The sequence below is a fragment of the Prionailurus bengalensis genome, chromosome C2, assembly GCF_016509475.1.
Source record: "Prionailurus bengalensis isolate Pbe53 chromosome C2, Fcat_Pben_1.1_paternal_pri, whole genome shotgun sequence".
NCBI classification, from domain to species: Eukaryota; Metazoa; Chordata; class Mammalia; order Carnivora; family Felidae; genus Prionailurus; species Prionailurus bengalensis.
Genome location: NC_057350.1, coordinates 46,092,919 through 46,113,530, shown reverse-complemented (window position 1 = coordinate 46,113,530; position 20,612 = coordinate 46,092,919). Strand labels below are relative to the sequence as shown.

Here is a 20,612-nt window from a genome sequence, read left to right as displayed (position 1 = left end):
CTCAAATTAGGCATCTGGCAGACACCCTATTAAACCCCAAAGAGAGAAATTTCACTTGAAAGATGATACAGTTTCAACACCCTAACAGTCTGTATTTCTACTCTGTCAAAAGTACCTTCTATGCTTTCACTCAACTTGGGAGTTCAACATTCTTAGAAAATACCGCTGAGGACTTCTGGAATTTTCCTGTCATCTTTACTACAATGGGTATGAACTACTGATGTGGTCCTTCAAGACCACACAGGTATCTCCTTATTCAACTAAACAAGTTACCAATTATTTTCTATAGTGCTTGCAAATCAGTGAAAATATAATCACCATGAAAATTCAGAGAACAAAGCTCCCTTTTCTCACATACTTGATGCTGTAGTCAACACTGGTTCCTTAACAGCCAAAAGCTCTCATGCATCAGGGGCACTACTGACATGTTTGTTTTTTATGAGAATATCTCCTGTACAAGTCATTAGCATCCTTGCTCCACCCATTTAACACCCTCACCATGGTGACGAGCAAAAATTCTCTAAACTTTAAACAGAGACCCAAACACTGTATAGAAATCTTTCAAGATGCCCCATGTGTCTAAATGCGCACTTCAGAGCTGCGGGAACACTGTACTACCTCTAGCTGAAAACCACTAGTAAGTGCTTCAATGTTCCATCAAGAAATAGTGATTCACTCCTCACCTAAGCTGGGTAAACGGGACACCAAGATGAATAAGACACAGCCCCTGTCCTTGGTTCTAGTGATTCTCTTACTTTCTATCAGTAACGATATACTGGAACACTGAAAGGAACAGCCAAAAAGAATCTATCTGAAATGGGCCACACTAACACTCATTCTGGAACAAAGTATGAAAAATTCCCATTGACTTACGTATGCAAATATGTTTTGAATGAGCATAGTTTAGAAGAAGAGTGGGCAAGATGGTGTGGGGGAAAAAAACAACAACAGCTTTTAGAGTCGGAGAAATCTAAGTTCAAATCTCAACCTTGAAACTTATTTCTTCCATGATTTGGGCTAAATCATTCTTCACTGGGAGTGGTATCACTCTACCTCCTCCCATGCACCTGGGTGGAGGTGTTTGGATTATCCCAATGACTGGAGAATGCTACTGGCAATTAGTGGGCGGGGTCACGGATGCTAAATGTCCTGCAAAGGACAGCAGAGTCCAGTTCACCAAAGAATCGTTCCACCCAAGATGCCACCAGTGTTCACTACTAAGAACTCTCCACCCTCAGTTTTCTCAACTGTCAGAATAGTGATCAGTATACTAACCTTCAAAGTTGAGGGTGAGGTTTAAATGAGATGCTGCAAGTAAAAGTACCCAACCCAGCAGTATGTGTACAGTCTGCCTTGATAAATGCTGTTCTCACCTTACTGCCCCCCCTCCAGAGTTAAAATGTCACACAGCGTTGCTTTTAAATAGGTCCATCATGTGTGATACAGCAAAGAAAGGGAGCAATCATTTCCCCCCAAATGGAGAATATTAATAGGCAGGTATCCTCCAAATTTGACATTCTCACAGTATCTGTTTAACAGGCTTTCACATAAGTAGTCTAACCTTTAAATCAAGAGCCAAAATCTGACCTGGCTCCAATCCTTACTGACTCTTTCATTCTGTCCCACTAATGTATATTAAATTATATAGTCCCCAACAGATCATAACCTCCTATAGGCTCCTGCTCAACCTAGAATACCTGTTCCCTATTTCTATCTTACTGGCTAAGTTCTCTTATTAAAACACTACTAATGTCTCCAAGAACCAGGTAACAGTCCCTCAACCATTAAGCCCTCCCTATTCATTTTTTGAGACACAGAGTGCAAGTGGGAGAGGGGCAGAGAGAGGGGGAGACACAGAATCTGAAGCAAGCTACAGGCTCTGAGCTGTCAGCACAGAGCCCAAAGTGGGGCTTGAACTCATGAACTGTGAGATCATAACCTGAGCCTAAGTCGGCCACTTAACCGACGGAGCCACCCAGGCATTCCCCCCCCCCACCCATCACTTCTAAGGAGTTCTTTCCTTATGTGCTCATAAATTGGTTTAAATATTATAGCAGTGGTTTGAAATAACTGGGATACACAAAGCTCAGCGTTTTCAAGTTTCCTATGAAAACGTCAGTTACATTTTCCTATCTATATAATCTAAAATAAATATAAGCACCTCCTGGATCTGGTCATCCAAGAAGAGTACTAACAAGCAATTCAAGTGTCCACACCTGAATTTGCATATATAACAGCGTTGATGTTTCCTGACCTTCTTTAATTGCCTAAGGTTAATGAGAACAAAACAGCAGCAAACTCAATAAATAAACGATGTGTTCACACCAAATGAAACCCAAATAATTTAGAGCACACCATAAAAGCAAAGGCTTTCCTATGGTTCAAAAAAGGAAATATTAGAAAACCTGAATCACGGCATAATCACAGCAACCCCCAGGGACCCTGTGTTTGTCCCAGTTGGTACCATCTGCATTTTGTGAGGAGCCAAAAAAGTGTTTTCAGGATAATGCTTAAAAATTGAGTCTTATTGGTCTTATGTTTAATTTTCATTCTGTTCTTAAGGAATTTATGTCCCATTTTATATTTGTACATGCCTACATTATGTAAATAAAATTCATATAAACATCACTGGTAGTGAAGAAAAGGAAACTATACAAGTTTCAAGTTTGACAGAATGCTTTTCATTTCGAGTACACTGAAAAATCAGAACGCAGATATTAACCCTTAATGTATGTTAAGGGGACTCAGAGTTGCAGGCACAGCGTTGGACTTAATACTTGTTCACTGAATGAAAAGTAGTTATGGACTCGGGGCAAGTTTCCTTAGCTCTGTTTTCTATAATAAAATGAGGACGCTAATCACAAAGGTGTGTCCAACCTCAAGTGTAATATTTTTTAAGTACTTTTACAAATTGTTAAATGCTAAATACATGATAGGTGCTAATATTATTGTTTACAAGTGGTCTTTTCAGTTTCTTACAGTTCCTTGAGAGAAGGAGCCTTTTGCCAGTCATCTTTACATCCTTACCACGCCAAGCACTTACATGTCTGCTGTTGGGATTCCTCGCCACCCATATAAAATCACCCGTATAAAAGGTAAACTGGGCTCCCATTAAAACTACAATTTTTTTGCTGCCTTTAAGAGCCAAAATGCCCCTTCATTTTGAAATAAGAGCACAGTGACAAACTGCAAATCTGTTTCCAAACTTGTAAACACCAGGGTGTTGTGTTACTAGGACACTGGGTACTACTAAGAGTTTCCATTTGTTTCATTAAACTTTCAATAAAGGCTTTGTATGTGTTTATATTCTTGAAAAGAAAGATTTAAGCTCATTTAAAACATAAAACACCCACAGAAAGGATTATCTGCTATCCCCTTAACACTGGGAAAGTTCTACAGAGATGAAGACAAAATTAGTGTTCACATAAGCACTATTAAAATTCTCAGTGTCAAAAGGCCAGTGTGTGCCTATCTGGAGATAATGAGAATGGAGAAGCGCTAAGCAGACAAGAGGCCAGCTGCTAGAGTGGTTAGCTCCAGAGAGAGGAAATTAGATCTGAGAAGTGCCTAAAAAGCCAAAACAGGGCAGGAAGGCAGGCAAAGTTTCAGCACAATTCTGTTCTGAACCTGAAGTTGGCCAGCCTATTCCCTTCTAACACTGACTCAAGTTTCCAACTTTTGCTAAGACTACTTGGGATTTCTTTTAAACACTGCTTCCGTACTATCCAACATTATTAGTGTCGTTGCAGTGATGGCAGGCACCTCAGGCTGTCTGCCCCCACCAGATCTGACACTCTGGTTGAGCCCCGTCAGACTTCGAAACTATTTTTAACTACTGTGTAACTATGAATTTTAAGTTCCCCCTTAACAGGGCCACAATAGCTGAAGCTTCCCAGGAAAATCTACCAATTACAGGAGCTGTCTTGGAAAGATGTGGCATTAACAGACATTCGTAATGGACACGTTTCAAAAGGAGGGAAACTGAGGCACACATAAGCGACTAGAACCAAATCACGAGACCTGAATACTAATGAAACCAGCTCGGTCACAGTTCTGCTTCCTATCCATTTTCCTCTGAAGTCCTCCACGAAGTCTTTAAAATCTGAAGTAAACACAGCTTTCTAGAGAGCGTCCTTCCAATCAAAAGGGATTACACTCTTCCGGTGCAGTTTGGGAGAGGAGAGACTATAAGCTTGTCTTCTCACCAAACGCTTAAAACAGCGAGATGTATTTGACCCCTCTTCCCTCTGAGCAGAAAAAAGAGGCTCAGGAACGGGCATTTTACGGAGACCCGTCTAAAAAAAAATAATCGATTTTACAGCAGGTGGAGGAACGAGGAAAGACTGCAGAGAAGGGGCACGTTATCCTTGCTGAAACCAAGACAGCTGAGTCCTGGTTTCTGGAATCTGTTGGGGAACTTGAGGCAGATGTTCCCAAAGAGACATGAGAAAGGGCGGCATCATTTAAATGTCCAGGCAAAATGGTAAATAAAACTAGCGAGGTTTTGTATTTTGACGAAGTCTTGGGAACTCGGTATCACATTAAAAAAAAAAAAATCATTTTGAGGAAACTGAAATAGGATGGCAAAACACCATCTGAGAGGGTGGCGCTCCAACGCTTTACCTTTCCCCCACGAGTGGTTTCGGATGGCGCCCTCTCCGCCCCGGCTGGTGGCTCGGCTCGCTCACAACTGTTTCCCATTACTGCCGGCAGGACGCCGGGGGGACTCGCTTTTGCCACAGAACTTGGAGCGCAGACGCCAGTGTGGAACGGGAACAGAATCACGTTCCGGGAGGGGGAGTGGGAACGAAGAGCGCCGCGCAGGCTGGGCCGGGTGGGAACGCGCTCCTCCGCGGGTCACGAACTTCACCCGGATTTACCCAAGGAAAGGGGAGTGAAGCGGCAAGGGGACCGGGCGAAGAGGAGGAAACTTTAGCAATGGAGAAAGGAGAACAGAAAGTGGCGAACCGAGCGCAGCCTGGCCCCAGAGCAGCTGGCTGCAGGCGGTCGGTCGGGCCAGGGGCCCCCGTCCGGCGAGTTCGCGCAGGACCCCCAGACGTCCCCCGCGGCTCCCACCTGGCGGCGCCCTGGCTTGGAGCGGGCGGCTGGCTCGTCCCCGACCTCTCCTCCTCGTCCTCTTCCTTGTCCCGGGAAGGGCTTCGGGGAGCGAAGAACCGGGAGAAGGTGTGCCAGGGGGCGCCGCCCCTCCTCCGGCCTCCAGACATGTCCCCAGCGCGGCTGCCGGCCCGGGGCGGTCCGCGGCGAACGGGTTTGGCGGTGTCCTACGCCGGGAGCCCGGCGTGGCAGGACCGGCGGAGGCAGGACAGACTGGGCGCGGGCAACCGGCGCGGCTCAGTCCATCCCGGGCGGGAGAGGCGCGGGCGCGATGCGCACCCCGCGCGGCTGTTGCTAGCGCTGCACGCCGGCTCCTCCTCCCGCCCCCGACTAGCCCGCCCCCTGGGAGGAGCCAGAAGCCGCGGCACCGCCCCGAGTCTGGGCCCGGCGGGAGTCTGCGGGGCCCGCGGGGTCCCAGCTGGAGGCGGGAGCCTGAGATCCTGGGTGGGGTGAACGCGCAGCCTGGGACGCTGGGCTCCGGGTTTCCCGCCCAAAACAGGCTGTAGTCCTTTGGACTTTGCGCTCAGTTTTTACTCTGTATTACTGACTTTTCTATCCCTCAGGCAGTGAACGAAAACTGTACTCAGACTTTTAAAAGAAGTTGAACTCAAGCTTGTGACAGCACCTTGTGAACTGCGGTATCAGAGGGCCTTGGGCTTTTAGCTAGCAAACAGCTACTTCAAAAACACTTTCCACCAGGGCTACAATAGAGATTACCCCATGGCGGGGTCCCAGAAGTGAAGGTGGGGCATAGGTGTCTGTGTAGGTCTGTCAACTCTTTTCTTGTTCAGTTTCCTTATGTGTGGAATAACTTTTCCTAACCCGGATGCGCCTTAAATTTCTCACACTCCATGTTATATACGACTCTGAGAACCGTCTTGCAAAAACGGCACTGATAAAAACGTGACTTAAATTTCTAAGTGTTTGTTGTTGAAATATATTCTACAGTCGTTACACAGACGTCACTGAAATCTGGAAACCAGTCTTTAAGATGGCTTAAAAACAAAAACAGTCTAAATACAGTAGTATGGAATTTATTAGTTTTTTTTATGTTTTACATACAGAAAGCCCTACATAATTAATGTATACATCTTGATGAGTTTGGAGATAAACGCACTCCTGAAACCATCATCACAATCTATGCCATAAACCACCAGAAGTTTCCTCTTGCCTTCTTACTATTTGATAACACTTTAACATACAACACAACACAAAAACTTCTTAGGAATTTTTTAAAGTGTACAATACAGTATTGTTAACTATAGGCACAATGCTGTACAGTAGAACTCTAGGAAGTACTCATTTTTCATAACTGAAACTTTGTACCCTTGAAGAGCTCTGTTTCCTCCTCCTTGCGGCCCCAGGGGACCACCATTCCCCTCTACTTCTATTAATTTGGCTATTTTAGATTCATCATATAAGTGTTATCCTGTAATATTCGTTCTTATGTGTCTGACTTATTAATACAGTAGATAGATATTCTTTTATTTTTATATCCTAGTGGCTAGCAGAGTGGCTAACATTGAGGCTCATTCATCGCAGGTATTTTGGTTTTGTTTGCTCGTTTCTAAACTAAATTGCTCCTGAGATGGTGTAGAAATATTTACAGACATATTTACAAAGAATCAGATCTTTACTTGCATAAAGATTATATACCAGTAAATGAAATGTCCCAGGCAGTTTTGGCTTGGGGAGGGGAAGGAAGGTACCTTGGGGGTTATCCCTCCTCTAGCTTTGGGGTGCTGAAGAAGAAAAGGTTGTTTATGAGTAAGTTGGACATCTATAAGCCCTGGTCATTTGTGCATCAGCTGGTGGCTGTTGAGCCTCTCTGCCTTCCCCCAGGGGTCTCCTAGAAGCACTCTAACCCCTCCTAACTGCAGCAGAGCCCAAGGCACTCACCCTAATTTGTTCTAGCTTTGATTTAACCCACCAAAGTTAAATCAGCCCAGTTTCCTTCAGCTGGATTCAGACTGACCAGTGCTTTCTCATTGGAAATATTTCCTCCTTTTCTGTGAGTCTGAGAAAATAGGGAAAAGCTGGAATAATACATAGGCCAAGTAAAGTTCCCAATTCTAACTTATCATTTTAGCAGAGAATCTCCATTAAATGCCAATTTACCAGAAAGCCCAGATGACATGAGAACAAAGAGAGTATGAAGCAAACTGTTCCCTCCAGCTAGAAGGCCCAGAGAATGATTTATCTCCCCAAAGGAATGTTAAGTGAGTACCAGATGTGTCCCCAACTTGTACTGTGAAGAGCAGACCCTATACCCTAATGTCCACGCAGTGGGTAGATTGTTTGGAAGTCTTTCTGGGGATAGAAGTGGGTGGGATCCAGCAAGATTTAGTACTGAATTATGGTTTTAACTAACAATAGCTTTCTAAGAATAAGAATTTCTCTGAAAAATAGCTGTCAAGGAAAATACAGTGACAGTCCTATTTCTGCATTAACCACTATCCTCGGTAAGTGAGAAGGCATCAGAATTGTAATGTGTAAACTCCTTCATAAAAATTTTCTACAGTGTCGGTGATGATAGGATAAGTAGTGGAAATAATGCTAATGTTCATCCAAATAGAATCCCTTGTATTAATGAACAGCTTGTAAATGTGTAAGATAGTATAGATGTTATTAGAGGCCCCTAAAGTGAACATTTGGGCCAATATAGATCTATGATACTTTTTTTTTTCTCAAAGGCAACTCCTTCATGAAGGAAACAATATCTAATGATACTCTAATCTACATTCTATGGAGGAACAAAGCAGCACTTTGAATGAATTGTAAATATAAATGGTGCCTGGCTCCATTAAGGCAAGCTTTGTCAATGCAAGATTGGTTTAAAGCCATAAAAAAATGACCCTAAATTTTCACTGACTTACTTTTCTAATATTTATCAGTTCTTAGATATCCTACATCCTGATATTCTGACTCATATTAACAAATTTCTGAGTACTAAGTTCTAACATTATATTAGGAAGTCTGTACAAATGAATTTTAGAGTTGCAAGGATGTTAGAGATGAAAATTTAGCACAGTTCATTCACTCATTCAGTTGTTCCATTTAGTGAAGGCCCACTGCAGAAGCATATTCGTTGTGAAGCTGATGAAGCTGAAGCCTCGAGGCTCCTCACTGGCACAGTCTCTTCCAATGTGAACTCAGGAATGGGATCACATGGTCATGTGTTTTTTTTGTAAAATTTATACAAGTAAATATTTTAACTGCAATTGATTAAGACACATAATCTTTCCACTTGGGATTCCCACACCCCTACCCCCATCATTATACTTCTCCTAAAATCAGTTGATGTTGGATTTATTGGGAACATTTTGGCATCTTCTAGGGAATTTGAGTTGGATATACATTCAGTTTGGATTTAGTGATGTATATTTATCTGATTGTCAGTGTGTCCAAAATTTAACCTAATTACAGCTTAAATTCCAGTTTGTCCATTGTGCAACTCACCAAGCATTATAGCCAACATGCAGGAACAGAGGTCTTATCAAGATATAAACATCAGGTCCCTGATGTTGAAAATGTGTGGGTAGTAGAGGTGAAACAAGATTTGAAATGTACAATAGGAAAAAGGGAATGTGGAAAATTATTCCAGGCATCAGAAGACAAAATACAAGAAGAATCACTTCCAATTGATGTGATTTCTGTCATAGCAGTAATATGTTCAATACTGCAGTGTATATAATTTTTATAAATGTTAATATATAAAACTTTTTTTTGAGGGAGAGAGCATGAGTGAGGGAAAAGGGCAGAGGGAGAGAGAGAGAGAACCTTAAGCAGGTTCCATACTCAGCACAGATTCCAGTGTGGGGCTTGATCCCACGACCCTGGGATCATGACCTGAGCCGAAATCAAGAATCGGATGCTCAACCAACTGAGCCACCCAGATGCAGGCATCAAACTTTTTAAATGAAAATCATGTAACATAAAATTTATCAGAATTCTTCTTTGTAGGGCACAAACCTGTCACAGCACTACAGTGAGTGTGTGAGAGTGTTGCACGTTTACATACCCCTCCAATCAATAATACACTCAACCAGATGTATAGAAAAACAATGTTAGTAAAGCATGTGACTCTTGATCTGTCTTAGTTGATAGAGCATGTGACTTTTGATTTTGGGGTCATGAGTTTGAGCCCCATGGTGGGTGTAGACATTACTTTGAAAGTTTTTAAAAAAAGAAAGTCATTGTCATATGAAAGACTATCAAAGGGTATACTATTGGGGTGCCTGGGTGGCTCAGTTGGTTGAGCATCCAGCTTCGGCTCAGGTCGTGATCACACGGTTTGTGAGTTCGAGCCCCGCCTCGGGCTCTGTGCCGACAGCTCAGAGGCTGGAGCCTGTTTCGGATTCTGTGTCTCCCTCTCTCTCTGCTCCTCCCCTGCTCATGCTCTGTCTCTCTCTCTCAAAAACAAACATTAAAAAAAAAATTCAAAGGGTATACTATTAAAAATAAAAGAAAAAAAGTATTATAGAGGTATGCCAAGCAATGGAAAAATATATTGGTTTTCTAGACTTTGTGATTTTGTATTGTTAGTTGACTTTTTAAAATTGGTAATTTGCATGATTTATTTTTTCATCCATTTCTATATCTAATTTTCATTCCTAATTTTAAATCATTTTTCTTTAAAAAGGACCCATCAAGTTGTAAAAATCTTCAGATACCTCAGAACCTCTGTCCCTAAGTGCCAAACTATGTGTCAGATGCATGCTTATTCTTAGAGATACTAAGATGAGTAAGATACTTTCCTTCAAGAGGCAAGTTTGATAGGAAAAACAGATGAGCAAAGAGGGTATAATAGGGAAATCTTTCTGTGAGCATACATATAGGATGGACCTCCATTATAGTCTATAAGTTTCCAGCATGGTTCATAGAGGAAATAACTCTCAGCATGCTCTCTTACCTCCTGCGACCACCATGACTCCCACAAAAAGAATGCACTTCAGTAGCTTATTTGATACAGGAGAAAACCTGAAGCTCTTCACATGGTGATTCCCAAAGCATAAGCACTAAACTCAAAAGTATGAGAATAGACTAAAAGTGCTGATCCCTGAAGCATTTAAATAAGGATGCAAGTGTAGTTTAGAAATGCTAAGCTTTTTGTTCTGAAAAGTCCACCAGAGGGATAAGCTTCGGTATATATCTTAGAGCACAGTATTTACTATGTGGCAGGTGGCCCAGGAATATTAAGACAGCTGTCAACATCAAGGAAAGCACCAGCCCATGAAAAGCAAGCAGATGGATTGGGGCACTCACTAGCTGTCTCCTAGAATAATAGCTGTGCATGGCCAAATGAGGCAATGTCATGCTGCCTAGGGCAGCAAAAAGCTATTACTGGATATAAGCGCTCAATTAGGAAATGAGGCGGGGGAATATCCTCCCATTTCCTTTGTTTGCATAGCTCAAGTTTTCATTAAGAACCACAACAGCAAATAAGAAAGTGTGTGGGGGGAGAGTGATGGGCGGGGAGAATAACGCTAGCATTTTGCATTCTGTTATATTCTGATTATCATGGTTTGTAACATGGGAAAATGCCTCAGTCTTACTGCTTCAATGGGAGCAGATGGTGAAATTTTTAAGTAATTGGTTATTCAGACTTCTAGGGGATGCATGAAGTTTTATTGTATTTTGTCTGGTTTTTATTTCTAGAACATGTGGAGATTGAGATCTTTCAAACACATATCTTTCAAGTTTAAAGTGAGATATGTTAGTCTGACCTAAATTACATTTACTCTTTTCTTCTCTTGATAACAATTGCAAAGAGAAATTAATTCTTTATAAAAATACAACATTAACAATTCAATATTTATTCCTCAAGCAGTGCCAAATTTGGTAATACTAAACCATTATATTCTAAAAAGTATAAAAATAGAGGAATTTCTTTAGCAAACACAGATTGAGATGTATGTCAACATAGCTATTCAAATCAACTCAGTTTAATGTGTCTTTTGAGTTAAATGCTGTCTAAAATACAAAGTCATATGTAGAATATTAACTTTTATTAATGCAGCTTCAAAAGCATGGCACACATAATGGCTCAGAATAAGAATTTACTTGTATATGAAAACCCCATTTCCGAATATTGTTTTCCCTAATTATTTCATCTGAGTATATAAGTACTATATTGTGCATATCTGATATACAATTTTAAATGAACCTATTCTTTAAAAAATAATTATTTACAAATTTCTGGACTGCACTTATTAGTGTTGATTGCAAATTTTATTAGGGCTTCATGAAACAAAGCTTTAGAGTAAAATGATAATCGGCTTGTGAAATGGATTTCGCTTTTTATTTGCAACATACATGTCCTAGAGTTCTCTTACTATGGACATGTTGTTCCCAGTTTGACTTGTTGCAAATGGTTTGAAAACAAGACATAGAGGCAGCTGTTATTGTGAGCAAATGTTTTGATTAGAGAGAGAAAGCAGCTGGAAGTGATATATGCTGTCATATAAGATGAACCAGTTTTCACGTCAGGACTTTACCTAACCGAAATTGAGATTAGCGTTACTTCATTTTCATGAATTTTCTTTGTATAGAATGGAATAGAAGTGTATCCACTTTGCGTATAACCTGGAGTGATGAAGTACTGAATATATCACTGAATATAAAGTTGACATACTTATCTATGAAAATCTTACATGATCCATTATGAAATAATATCATTGACAAACTTTCAAAAAAATTATTTAAAAATACTGCTTAATGTAGTAACAAAAAAAATCTGTATGAAGCTTATAAAACTAAGTGTTACTGTAGTGGATAAAATTTTGATTTTTTAGAAATGTAGCAAGTACGAGGGTACCTGGCTGGCTCAACCTGTGAAGCATGTGACTCTAGATCACATTGAGTTCAAGCGCTATGTGGGGTACAGAGATTACTTAAAAATAAAATCTCAAAAAAAATTAATGTAGCAAGTACATTTCTCAATAACTCCACTTGTATTTTAAAAGATTTGTATAAACTCATCAAACTATAACTTAACTGGTTTTGCAAATAATTAACAAAAGCATTCAACATCAAATATTTCATTCAGTCTATCCTCGCAATTGAATTCCTTCCTCACCTCTTCCAGTCAACTTTTTACTGGTAAAGAGAAAAAGGAGTAACCTATGACAAAAGGTAAAACTGAATTCAAAAAGTTACAAGAGGAATATTTTGACTCAAATATGGAAGTAAAATAATTGTCATAACTTCATATTAATAACCATCTTCAAATTGACTCATGCCTGTATTCTATCTTCTACTTTTTGTTTCAGCTCCTCAAATAAGCACTTCTAGGTAGTCAGTTTCCATTATAAATCATTTGGCTTACTTCTCATACAGGTAAATGTACTGACATACGTTGAATGACCAAGTCTGGAAGACACTTAAATGAATGTTTTTTGAACCTCACAGTTGGTATTAAACTCCACTTCAAATGATCTATCATGTATATTATCAAATGAAGTAGCTGACCGCACCACAGTATAGAATTTGCCTCTATAAAATTATCAACCACCTGCAACCTGAGGGAAGGGGAAATTAACTTACTTATTTAAAATTCTGCCATTTTCATTCCAGTTCTTCCTACCACTTAAGTATATTCTATAGGTATATTTTGTCTGGATAGCTTAAATAAAACACAATCTAGCTTAGAAAAAAAATATCTTTAAAGAAAATGTAACAAGTAGCTATTTGTTGGCAAAACTCCTTAGTTGGTCAGGAAGGTAATCAGAGAACTTAAAAAAAAAAAAAAAAAGGACATATTTACTGAAAAGCCTATTAATCAGTCTACATTTCAGAAACACAAAACAAAACCAAGAAAATAGAAAATTCTGAAATACATAAATAGAATCTAAAGATTATTGACCTAGTATTCATGACTCTAGTATTAGCTGCTTCAAATTTCCTTAGGAGAGTTGGTAGGAGAAATATACATTTAAAAAATAAAAGAAAATATTTCATTTACAAAGTTATTTTATAGTCTTCTGCCCATTCACTAACCTCTTATTAAATACTTCTAGGCCCTATGTTTGGTGACTGGAATCAACCATCAACAAGCTCAGTCTCTGAGATGGAAATAGAACTAAGCAAAAGTTACAAATTACAAGACAATGTGATAATAGAAACATGTACATGGGAAAAGGGACAAGAAAGTGCCTAACTGTATCACTTGGGCAGGATGTACTTGGGGTCAAGGATAGATTTCACAAATCTCAGCTCCAGAAGTATAGATCATAAAGTCCCACAACTACAACCAGTTTCATACACCTGTTGTTATATATTTATATTATAAATCTATGTTAGATAAAACTAGATAAATTTATAATCAATTAAATTTACAATTAGATAAAATCTATATTAGATAACAAGCAATATTAAAGTCCGATAGGAGTGTACACAATACTAGCCCAACAATGGACACATAATTAATATTTACTGTCTGATTTAGTGAGAAAACATTGCAGTAAATGAGTGCTACTACATTGTGAATCATCAAATACTATGTGTAACATAAGGATATTCAAAAGCTTTGGTATGTTAATATGAAACTACCTTTAAGTGAACTCTTTGCTACATTCTTTAAAATAATTGCATAATTGGGGTGGCTGGTGGCTCAGTCAGTTGAGCATCCAACTCTTGATTTCAGCTCAGGTCATGATACCAGGGTCATAGCATCAAGACCTGCGTTGGGCTCCATGCTGAACATGTAGCTTAAGATTCTCTCTCTCTCTCTTTCTCTCTCTCTCTCTCTCCCCCTCTGCCCCTCTCTCCCCTTGCACTCTCTCTCTCTCTAGAATAAAAACAAAAAGAAAAATTCATAAAAAATAAAATAATTACATAATTAAAAGTAAATGATAATGATAAGGTATGAGAAATATGCAGGTAGAGAAACTGCTACACAGATTCTAATACGACCTACATAATTTGAGTTTACAGCTGCCAATTACTGACAAAGGCAGGTTAGACCAGTAAATCAGGCAGGAAAGATCTTACTACTAACCAACTATCTAATTTAGGACCCAAATCAAGTATATGCAAGAATTAGTTTCACATGTGTGACATTCTTATATCAATTATCTTTCTCATAGCTATTACCTTGGATTCACTCTAAAAGTTGTCAAATTGATGTTACTAATATTGTGAAATCCAGAAAGTCATGTGATCCATCTTTATAATTAGTGGTTATTTTTCCCCCTAAAAAATTGGCAGTAGTACTGTATTTTCTAATATTATTATCTTTAAATTTCAAGAATTCTGTAATTCATAGAAGTATATTCACATTACCAAGCTAGTTGCAATTATCAACATATTCAGGTAGTCAATTTTTATATGAGTGATGCAATTTCAGACCTTTTTTGAAAATAAATTACTCATCTACTGTATTCTGTTCTGGTTCTTCTCATGGAGAATGCCATTTGCTCTATATTGCTATTTCATATAAAATTATTTTTATCTACAGATAATTTTTATTTTGAAATTATTTAATACCTACTGAGAAATTACATGAATAGTACAGAGATCCTTTTATTTAATGAACCATTTGAAAGTATGTTGTCAAAATGATGTCCTAACACCCCTCAATAGTTTTATGATACTTAACATGGCTATTGTCCTAAAATCCTAAGTAACCAAAATATAACCCTCAAAATCAAGAAATTAATGTTAATACTACCATCTTAGCCTCAGACACCATTCATGTTTTGCCAATTGTCTCATCAATGTCTTTCATGGCAAAGTGATCCAATCCAGAATCACATATTACATTTAGTTGTCATGTCTCTATTGTCTCCTTTATTCTGGAAAAGTTCCTTGGTCTTTTTTTGACTTTCATGGTTGTGAAACTTTTGAATATTAAGGGCCAGTTTTTTGTTTGTTTTGTTTTGTTTTGTTGGTTGGGGGTAATGGGGACATCTCTTCATTTGGTATGCCTGGTGTTTCCTTATGGCTAAATTCAGCCTATGAGTTCTTGGCAAAAATACACCGAAAGTAATGTTATATTCTTCTTGTGGCTGGTAGTACATGATTTTAATTTGTCCTATCATGGATGATGTTTGCTTGGGTCAGTTGAGCTCTATTTTAATTTATTGGCATTTTAACATACGTTTTACATTTTTTAAATAGTTGCTATAAGGATTATAATATACATCCTTAATTTTCACTACTAGAATTAATATTCTATCACTTCATGTACAACATAGTTTTACAACTGTTTAGATCCTTTATGATTCACCTTATCAGTTATACTGCAGCTGCCATATCTCATTTGTATTACATCTACATATATTATAAACCCCACAATATGGTATACTTTTTGCTTCAGACATTCACATGTACTTTAACGACATTAAAGCAAAAAAAAACCCAAACATTTTATATTGACCCAAATATTTACCATTTCATTGGTTTTCATTGTTTCCTGAAAATTAGTTTCTCTTTAGTATCATTTCCTTTTAGCCTGAAGAATTTTCTTATTGGTAGTGCAAAGCTGCTGGTGAATTTTTTTTCTTAGTTTTCAATCTTATTATTCTGGATCAACTTTTTTTTTTTCAACACTTTAAAGATATTGTACTACTGTCTTCTAGCTTAGATCATTTCTGGTAAGAAATCCACAGTAGTTTATATCACTCAGTATATAAGGTGGATTCCCTCCACCTGACCCTGGATATTTCTGAAATTTTCTTTGGTTTTCAACCATTTGCTATGATGTACCTAGGGGTTTTGTTTGTTTTGTTTGTATTAACTCTGTTGGGCATTTGCTGAGCTTTTTGAATCTATAAATTATGTGTTTAGTTCAGTTTGGGAAATTTTTAACCCCTTATTTCTTTAAAAATTTATTTTGCCCCATTCTCTCTTTCCTTTCCCTGTGGGACTCCCAACTACATATATACACACATATAACTTTTCATATGATGCCACGGAATCCTGAGGTTCTGTTTTGTTTTGTTTTTTTCCATATTTCTCTGTCTTCTCCACATGAGAAAATTTCTTTTGATCTATATCTTCAAGTTTGCTGATTATTTCTTCTGTCATTTTTATTCTACTGTTAGTCTATGCAGTGGTTTCTTAGTGTCCGATATATTTTTTAGTTCTAGAATTTCTTTTAGTTTTCTTTTATATTTTCTATTTTTCTGCTGAAAATTTCCATTATTATAAGATTTTTTTTTCTTTTATCTCACTGAGATAAATTACTAAGCTGCCTTAAAGTCCTTACCTGATCATTTAAGTCATCTGTGTTGACCTCTATTAGCTTTTCCTTTGAAAATGAGTTATGTCGAGTAAATTTGGATTGTCTCTTAGATTTTGAATGCTATGCTGTAGACTGTGGATTCTATCATGTAATTTGAGAGAGCGTTGTCATTTTTATTTTATAGGGGCATTAAATTGTTTAAATTGAAACTGCAAACTTGCCCTTGCTGATTGTGGACAGCAAATCAAATCTTATTTCATTGTTTTAGTTGTAGCTGTAAGCTGCTTTGAGTCTGCCCGCTGTTTGTTCCTGGTTTGGGACTCAGCCAGAGACTTGGGGATGTTTATACTTAGAATTTTAGACTCCTATTCTCTGGATCTATCCTTTACTAAATGTTCCTCCGTTTACTTTGCAGTGGCTTTGGTTGTCCCATGATCTTTGTCCTCTTTTCTTCAGGGCAAAATATAGTAGATTTTCTATCATAGGTTTAGCAGCCCAGAATTTTAGCTGTGACTGTGACCTGTTCTCAGAATTGAAGCCTCAAAATGGAGTCGCCTGGATGGCTCATTTGGTAAAATATGAAACTCATGATCTCGGGGTTGTCAGATCAAGCCCCACTGTGGGCATAGAGCTTACTTAAAAACAAAAAAAACAAAAAACAAAAACAAAACAAAACAAAAAACACCTCAAAACTCACCCCAGTGCAGTGCTGCCTTTTAAGTTTCAGCTCCCTTCCAAAATATGCCAGCTTCTGTTCATTCTCAAGAACCTTCAGGTAGTTGGATTTTTTTTTTGCTGACCAGCATTTATAGTTTTCTGTAGGAGGGTTGGTCTATCAGCAACCTATTTCTTTATACCAGAATCATCATTCAGTCTAAGCTTATTTTTAAAACAATGAAAAAGATCATATACTACTATCCCAGTACCTCATGGTTAGAAGCTTAAGAATATCGTTAGGAGGGGCACCTGGGTGGCACAGTCGGTTAAGCGTCCAACTTCAGCCAGGTTCCGACTTCAGCCAGGTCACAATCTTGCGGTCCGGGAGTTCGAGCCCCGCATCAGGCTCTGGGCTGATGGCTCAGAGCCTGGAGCCTGTTTCCGATTCTGTGTCTCCCTCTCTCTCTGCCCCTCCCCCATTCATGCTCTGTCTCTCTCTGTCCCAAAAATAAATAAACGTTGAAAAAAAAAATAAAAAAAAAATAATATCGTTAGGAATAGAAATTAACATAAAAAATAGTTAATCACAGAATAATTTAATATTTTGTTTAAGTTAACACAGCATTAACCTTCACTAACATTCCAATTTTATTTCCTTATTATGCTCCCAAAATCTGTGAACCAGGGCAAAAATTACATGTATTGGCTTACATATTAATTAATTCAACAAATATGGGCCTAAAATGTACGGTGCAGTATCCTACGCACTTGGAATGCAGTATGTAACAAATTTTCTGCACTCATGGGGTTTATATTCTAGTGTGAAAGACCAACAATGAATATACGTAAGTATATATAATAATACCAAGTCATGATACAGTGCAATAAGAAAAAATAAGGCAGAATGAAATAGGGGAAAGGGATAGATTTGCTCGTTTGAATATAATAGAGATGACAACTCTGAGGAAGTGACTTGAGTGAAATGAGGCAGTGAGGTATGCAAGGATCTAAGGAAAGGCATTCCAGCTAGAAGAAAGAATATAACGGTGTTGAGATTAGAACAAGTGGCTCATTTGATAAATAGTAAGCTGGAGTGCAGTAAGTGAGGGCAACCAGTTATTAGGAAAGAGGCTAAAGGTATAGCTAGAACATGTTAGATAGGAACCCTTGTAGACTCTGGCAATATTTTGGGGTTTATGTGATGAAAGCTATTGAAAGGTTAAGGATAGAGTGATATGTTTTATTTTTTAGAAACAAAAATGACACTGCTTGCTGTGTAGGAGAACAATTGTTGTTGAGGTTAGAAGGGAGCAGAGGGTCTAACTAGGGAGTGAGTTTAGGGGTCTAGACCGGAGTTTATGGTAGTTTGGACCAGAGAAATACTAATGGAGGAGGTGTGAGGTCAGATTCTAGACTTTTAAAATACAGAATTTGCTGATGGATTGCAAGAGGGACATGAGAGGAGAAATTATATCTCTTCTTCATGTTTTGTTATGGATTATTTATTTTGAGAGAGAGAGAGAGAGAGAGAGAGAGAGAGCATGAGTGGAGTAGGGGCAGAGAGAGAGAGGGAGAGAGAATTCCAAGCAGGCTGTATGCTATCAGTGCAGAGCCCAATGGGGCTTGAGCTCATGAACTGTGAGATCATGACCTGAGCTGAGACCAAGAATCAGACGCTTAACTGACTGACCCACCCAGGTACCCCTGATGACTGATTTTTGGCATAATGGGTAATTTGCATTATCATTTTATTATTTTACTTTGCTATCAATGAACCCAGTTTTAGTCACTGATACCTTATTTTAGTTGGCTAAATGAACTAATGCAAGTCAGTACATATAGGATATTCTTCCTACATTCATTCACAAATTGAATGGAATATTGATTATACTGGATAAGTTCTTGTGATTTTGGCATGCTTATATAACTTAATACTGTGATTACTCACTTCTCCCACTTTCCTTTATATACCCTACTGTAAATTTTAGAATTGTATACAACATGATGCCATTTTGCCTTTACTTAACAGCAGGAAATGAAATTATCAGTACTGTTGAAATACAGCCATCTCAGATTTACAAAACATGCAAATGTGAAATTAAAAGCACAGAATTTTAAAAATTTTGGAAACCTCATTAACAGTTTTAAATATATTATCTTGGTATTTTCAGATGATGAATGTTCTATGAAACTTTAGGATATCACTTGTATTAACTTATAATTTCTACTTTTAAATTAATTTTGTAAAAGATCACCTTTTTTTTCAGTGTCCTACATCTGTCTTGATTCAAACATATATACATGCATGTGTGTTTACATAGGTATCTTCACACACCCACATTGACGAAAACAGAAGGAGAAAAAAGAAATAATACAATATTGTGGTTTACTACCTGTTTTCAGTTCTTAGGTATAATTTCTAAATAGTTCATTTTACCATGGCTGGTTAGAGCCCTAGCAAAGTACCCCCAGCCTCCTGAATACTTACTGGTTGCCGCAAAAAAGCTGGTTTTACGATATAGTGTCTTGTATTCTATTAGTGAGAATTACCTAATAACTCGATCAAGATGAGGAGATGAGAGAATATGTGGATCAAAGCAAGGTCCACCCAAGGCCTAGAACCCATTTCACAGCTATGGCAGTTATGTTTTGTTTTCAAAGAGCCAGCTTGTGGTTTTATTTATTTTCTCTATTGTGTTTTTAGTATCATTGGTGTCTACTCTAATCTGTATTATTTCTTTCAATCTGCTTGCTTTAGGTTTGCTCCTCTTTTTCTATTTCTTAACATAGAAACATAATATTGACTTCAAATCTTTCCTTTTTTTTCTAATTTAATGCTGTATATTTAATTCTATATATTTCCTTAATATATATGCTGTTAACTACAGCTTCCAAATTTTGATGTGGTGCATTTTAATTTTTGTTTAGTTACAAATATTTTTTTAGTTTCCCTTGAATCATCCTCTTTGACCTATGGATTGTTTAGAAGTGTGTAATTTCTAAGTAGTGATTTTTTAATGTTTATGGATTTCTAATCTAATTCTTTCATGGTCAGAGAATGCACTTTGAATGGTTTCAACTGTTTTGAATCTATTATGGCTTGTTTTATGACTTGGTGAATATTCCATATACACTTGAAAAAAAGTGCTACTCTGATGTTGGATTGGGTGTCCTATGAATGTCATTTAGACCTAGCAGGTTGATGATACTTTCAGTTCTTATATCCTTGATGATATCTGTCTACAGGGCCTATCCATTATTGAGAGAGAAGTATGGAAGTACCCAACTATAGTCATGGATAGATTTCTTATAGTTCTGTCAATTTTTCTTCATGTATTCTGAAGAAGTGTTTAGGTAAGTGCACATTTAAAATTGTTATCTTCTTGGTGACTTGACCCTTTATTACTAAGTAATGGCCATCTTTATTCCTGGTGATTTTCCTTTCTCTGAAATCTCCTTGGTCTGATATTAATATTGCTACTCCAGCTTTCCTTTGAATAGTGTAGTGTTTGTACAGTAAGTCTTTTCTTATCTTTTTACTTACTTATATCACTATACTTGCAGTGAATTACTTATAGAGAGCATATAGTTCAGTAATGTTTTTATCCATTCTTTTAATTGGTGTGTTTACACCATTTACATGTGAAATGTATTT

At 38.0% G+C, this 20,612-nt stretch overlaps 1 protein-coding gene across 2 annotated transcripts in view; it reads right to left on the bottom strand.

Annotated features, from left to right (window-relative positions):
- CRYBG3 (crystallin beta-gamma domain containing 3) overlaps window positions 1–5,436 on the bottom strand; it is a 129,582-nt gene extending 124,146 nt beyond the window's left edge. The window contains exon 1 of one of the 2 annotated variants that reach the window (XM_043593920.1): window positions 5,077–5,436. In XM_043593920.1, coding sequence (XP_043449855.1) covers window positions 5,077–5,225 — 149 coding nt within the window. In that variant the 5' untranslated portion in view covers window positions 5,226–5,436. The remainder of the gene's footprint in view (window positions 1–5,076) is intronic. The other variant, XM_043593922.1, reaches the window with a different exon arrangement.
- Between the last annotated feature and the right edge of the window lie 15,176 nt (window positions 5,437–20,612).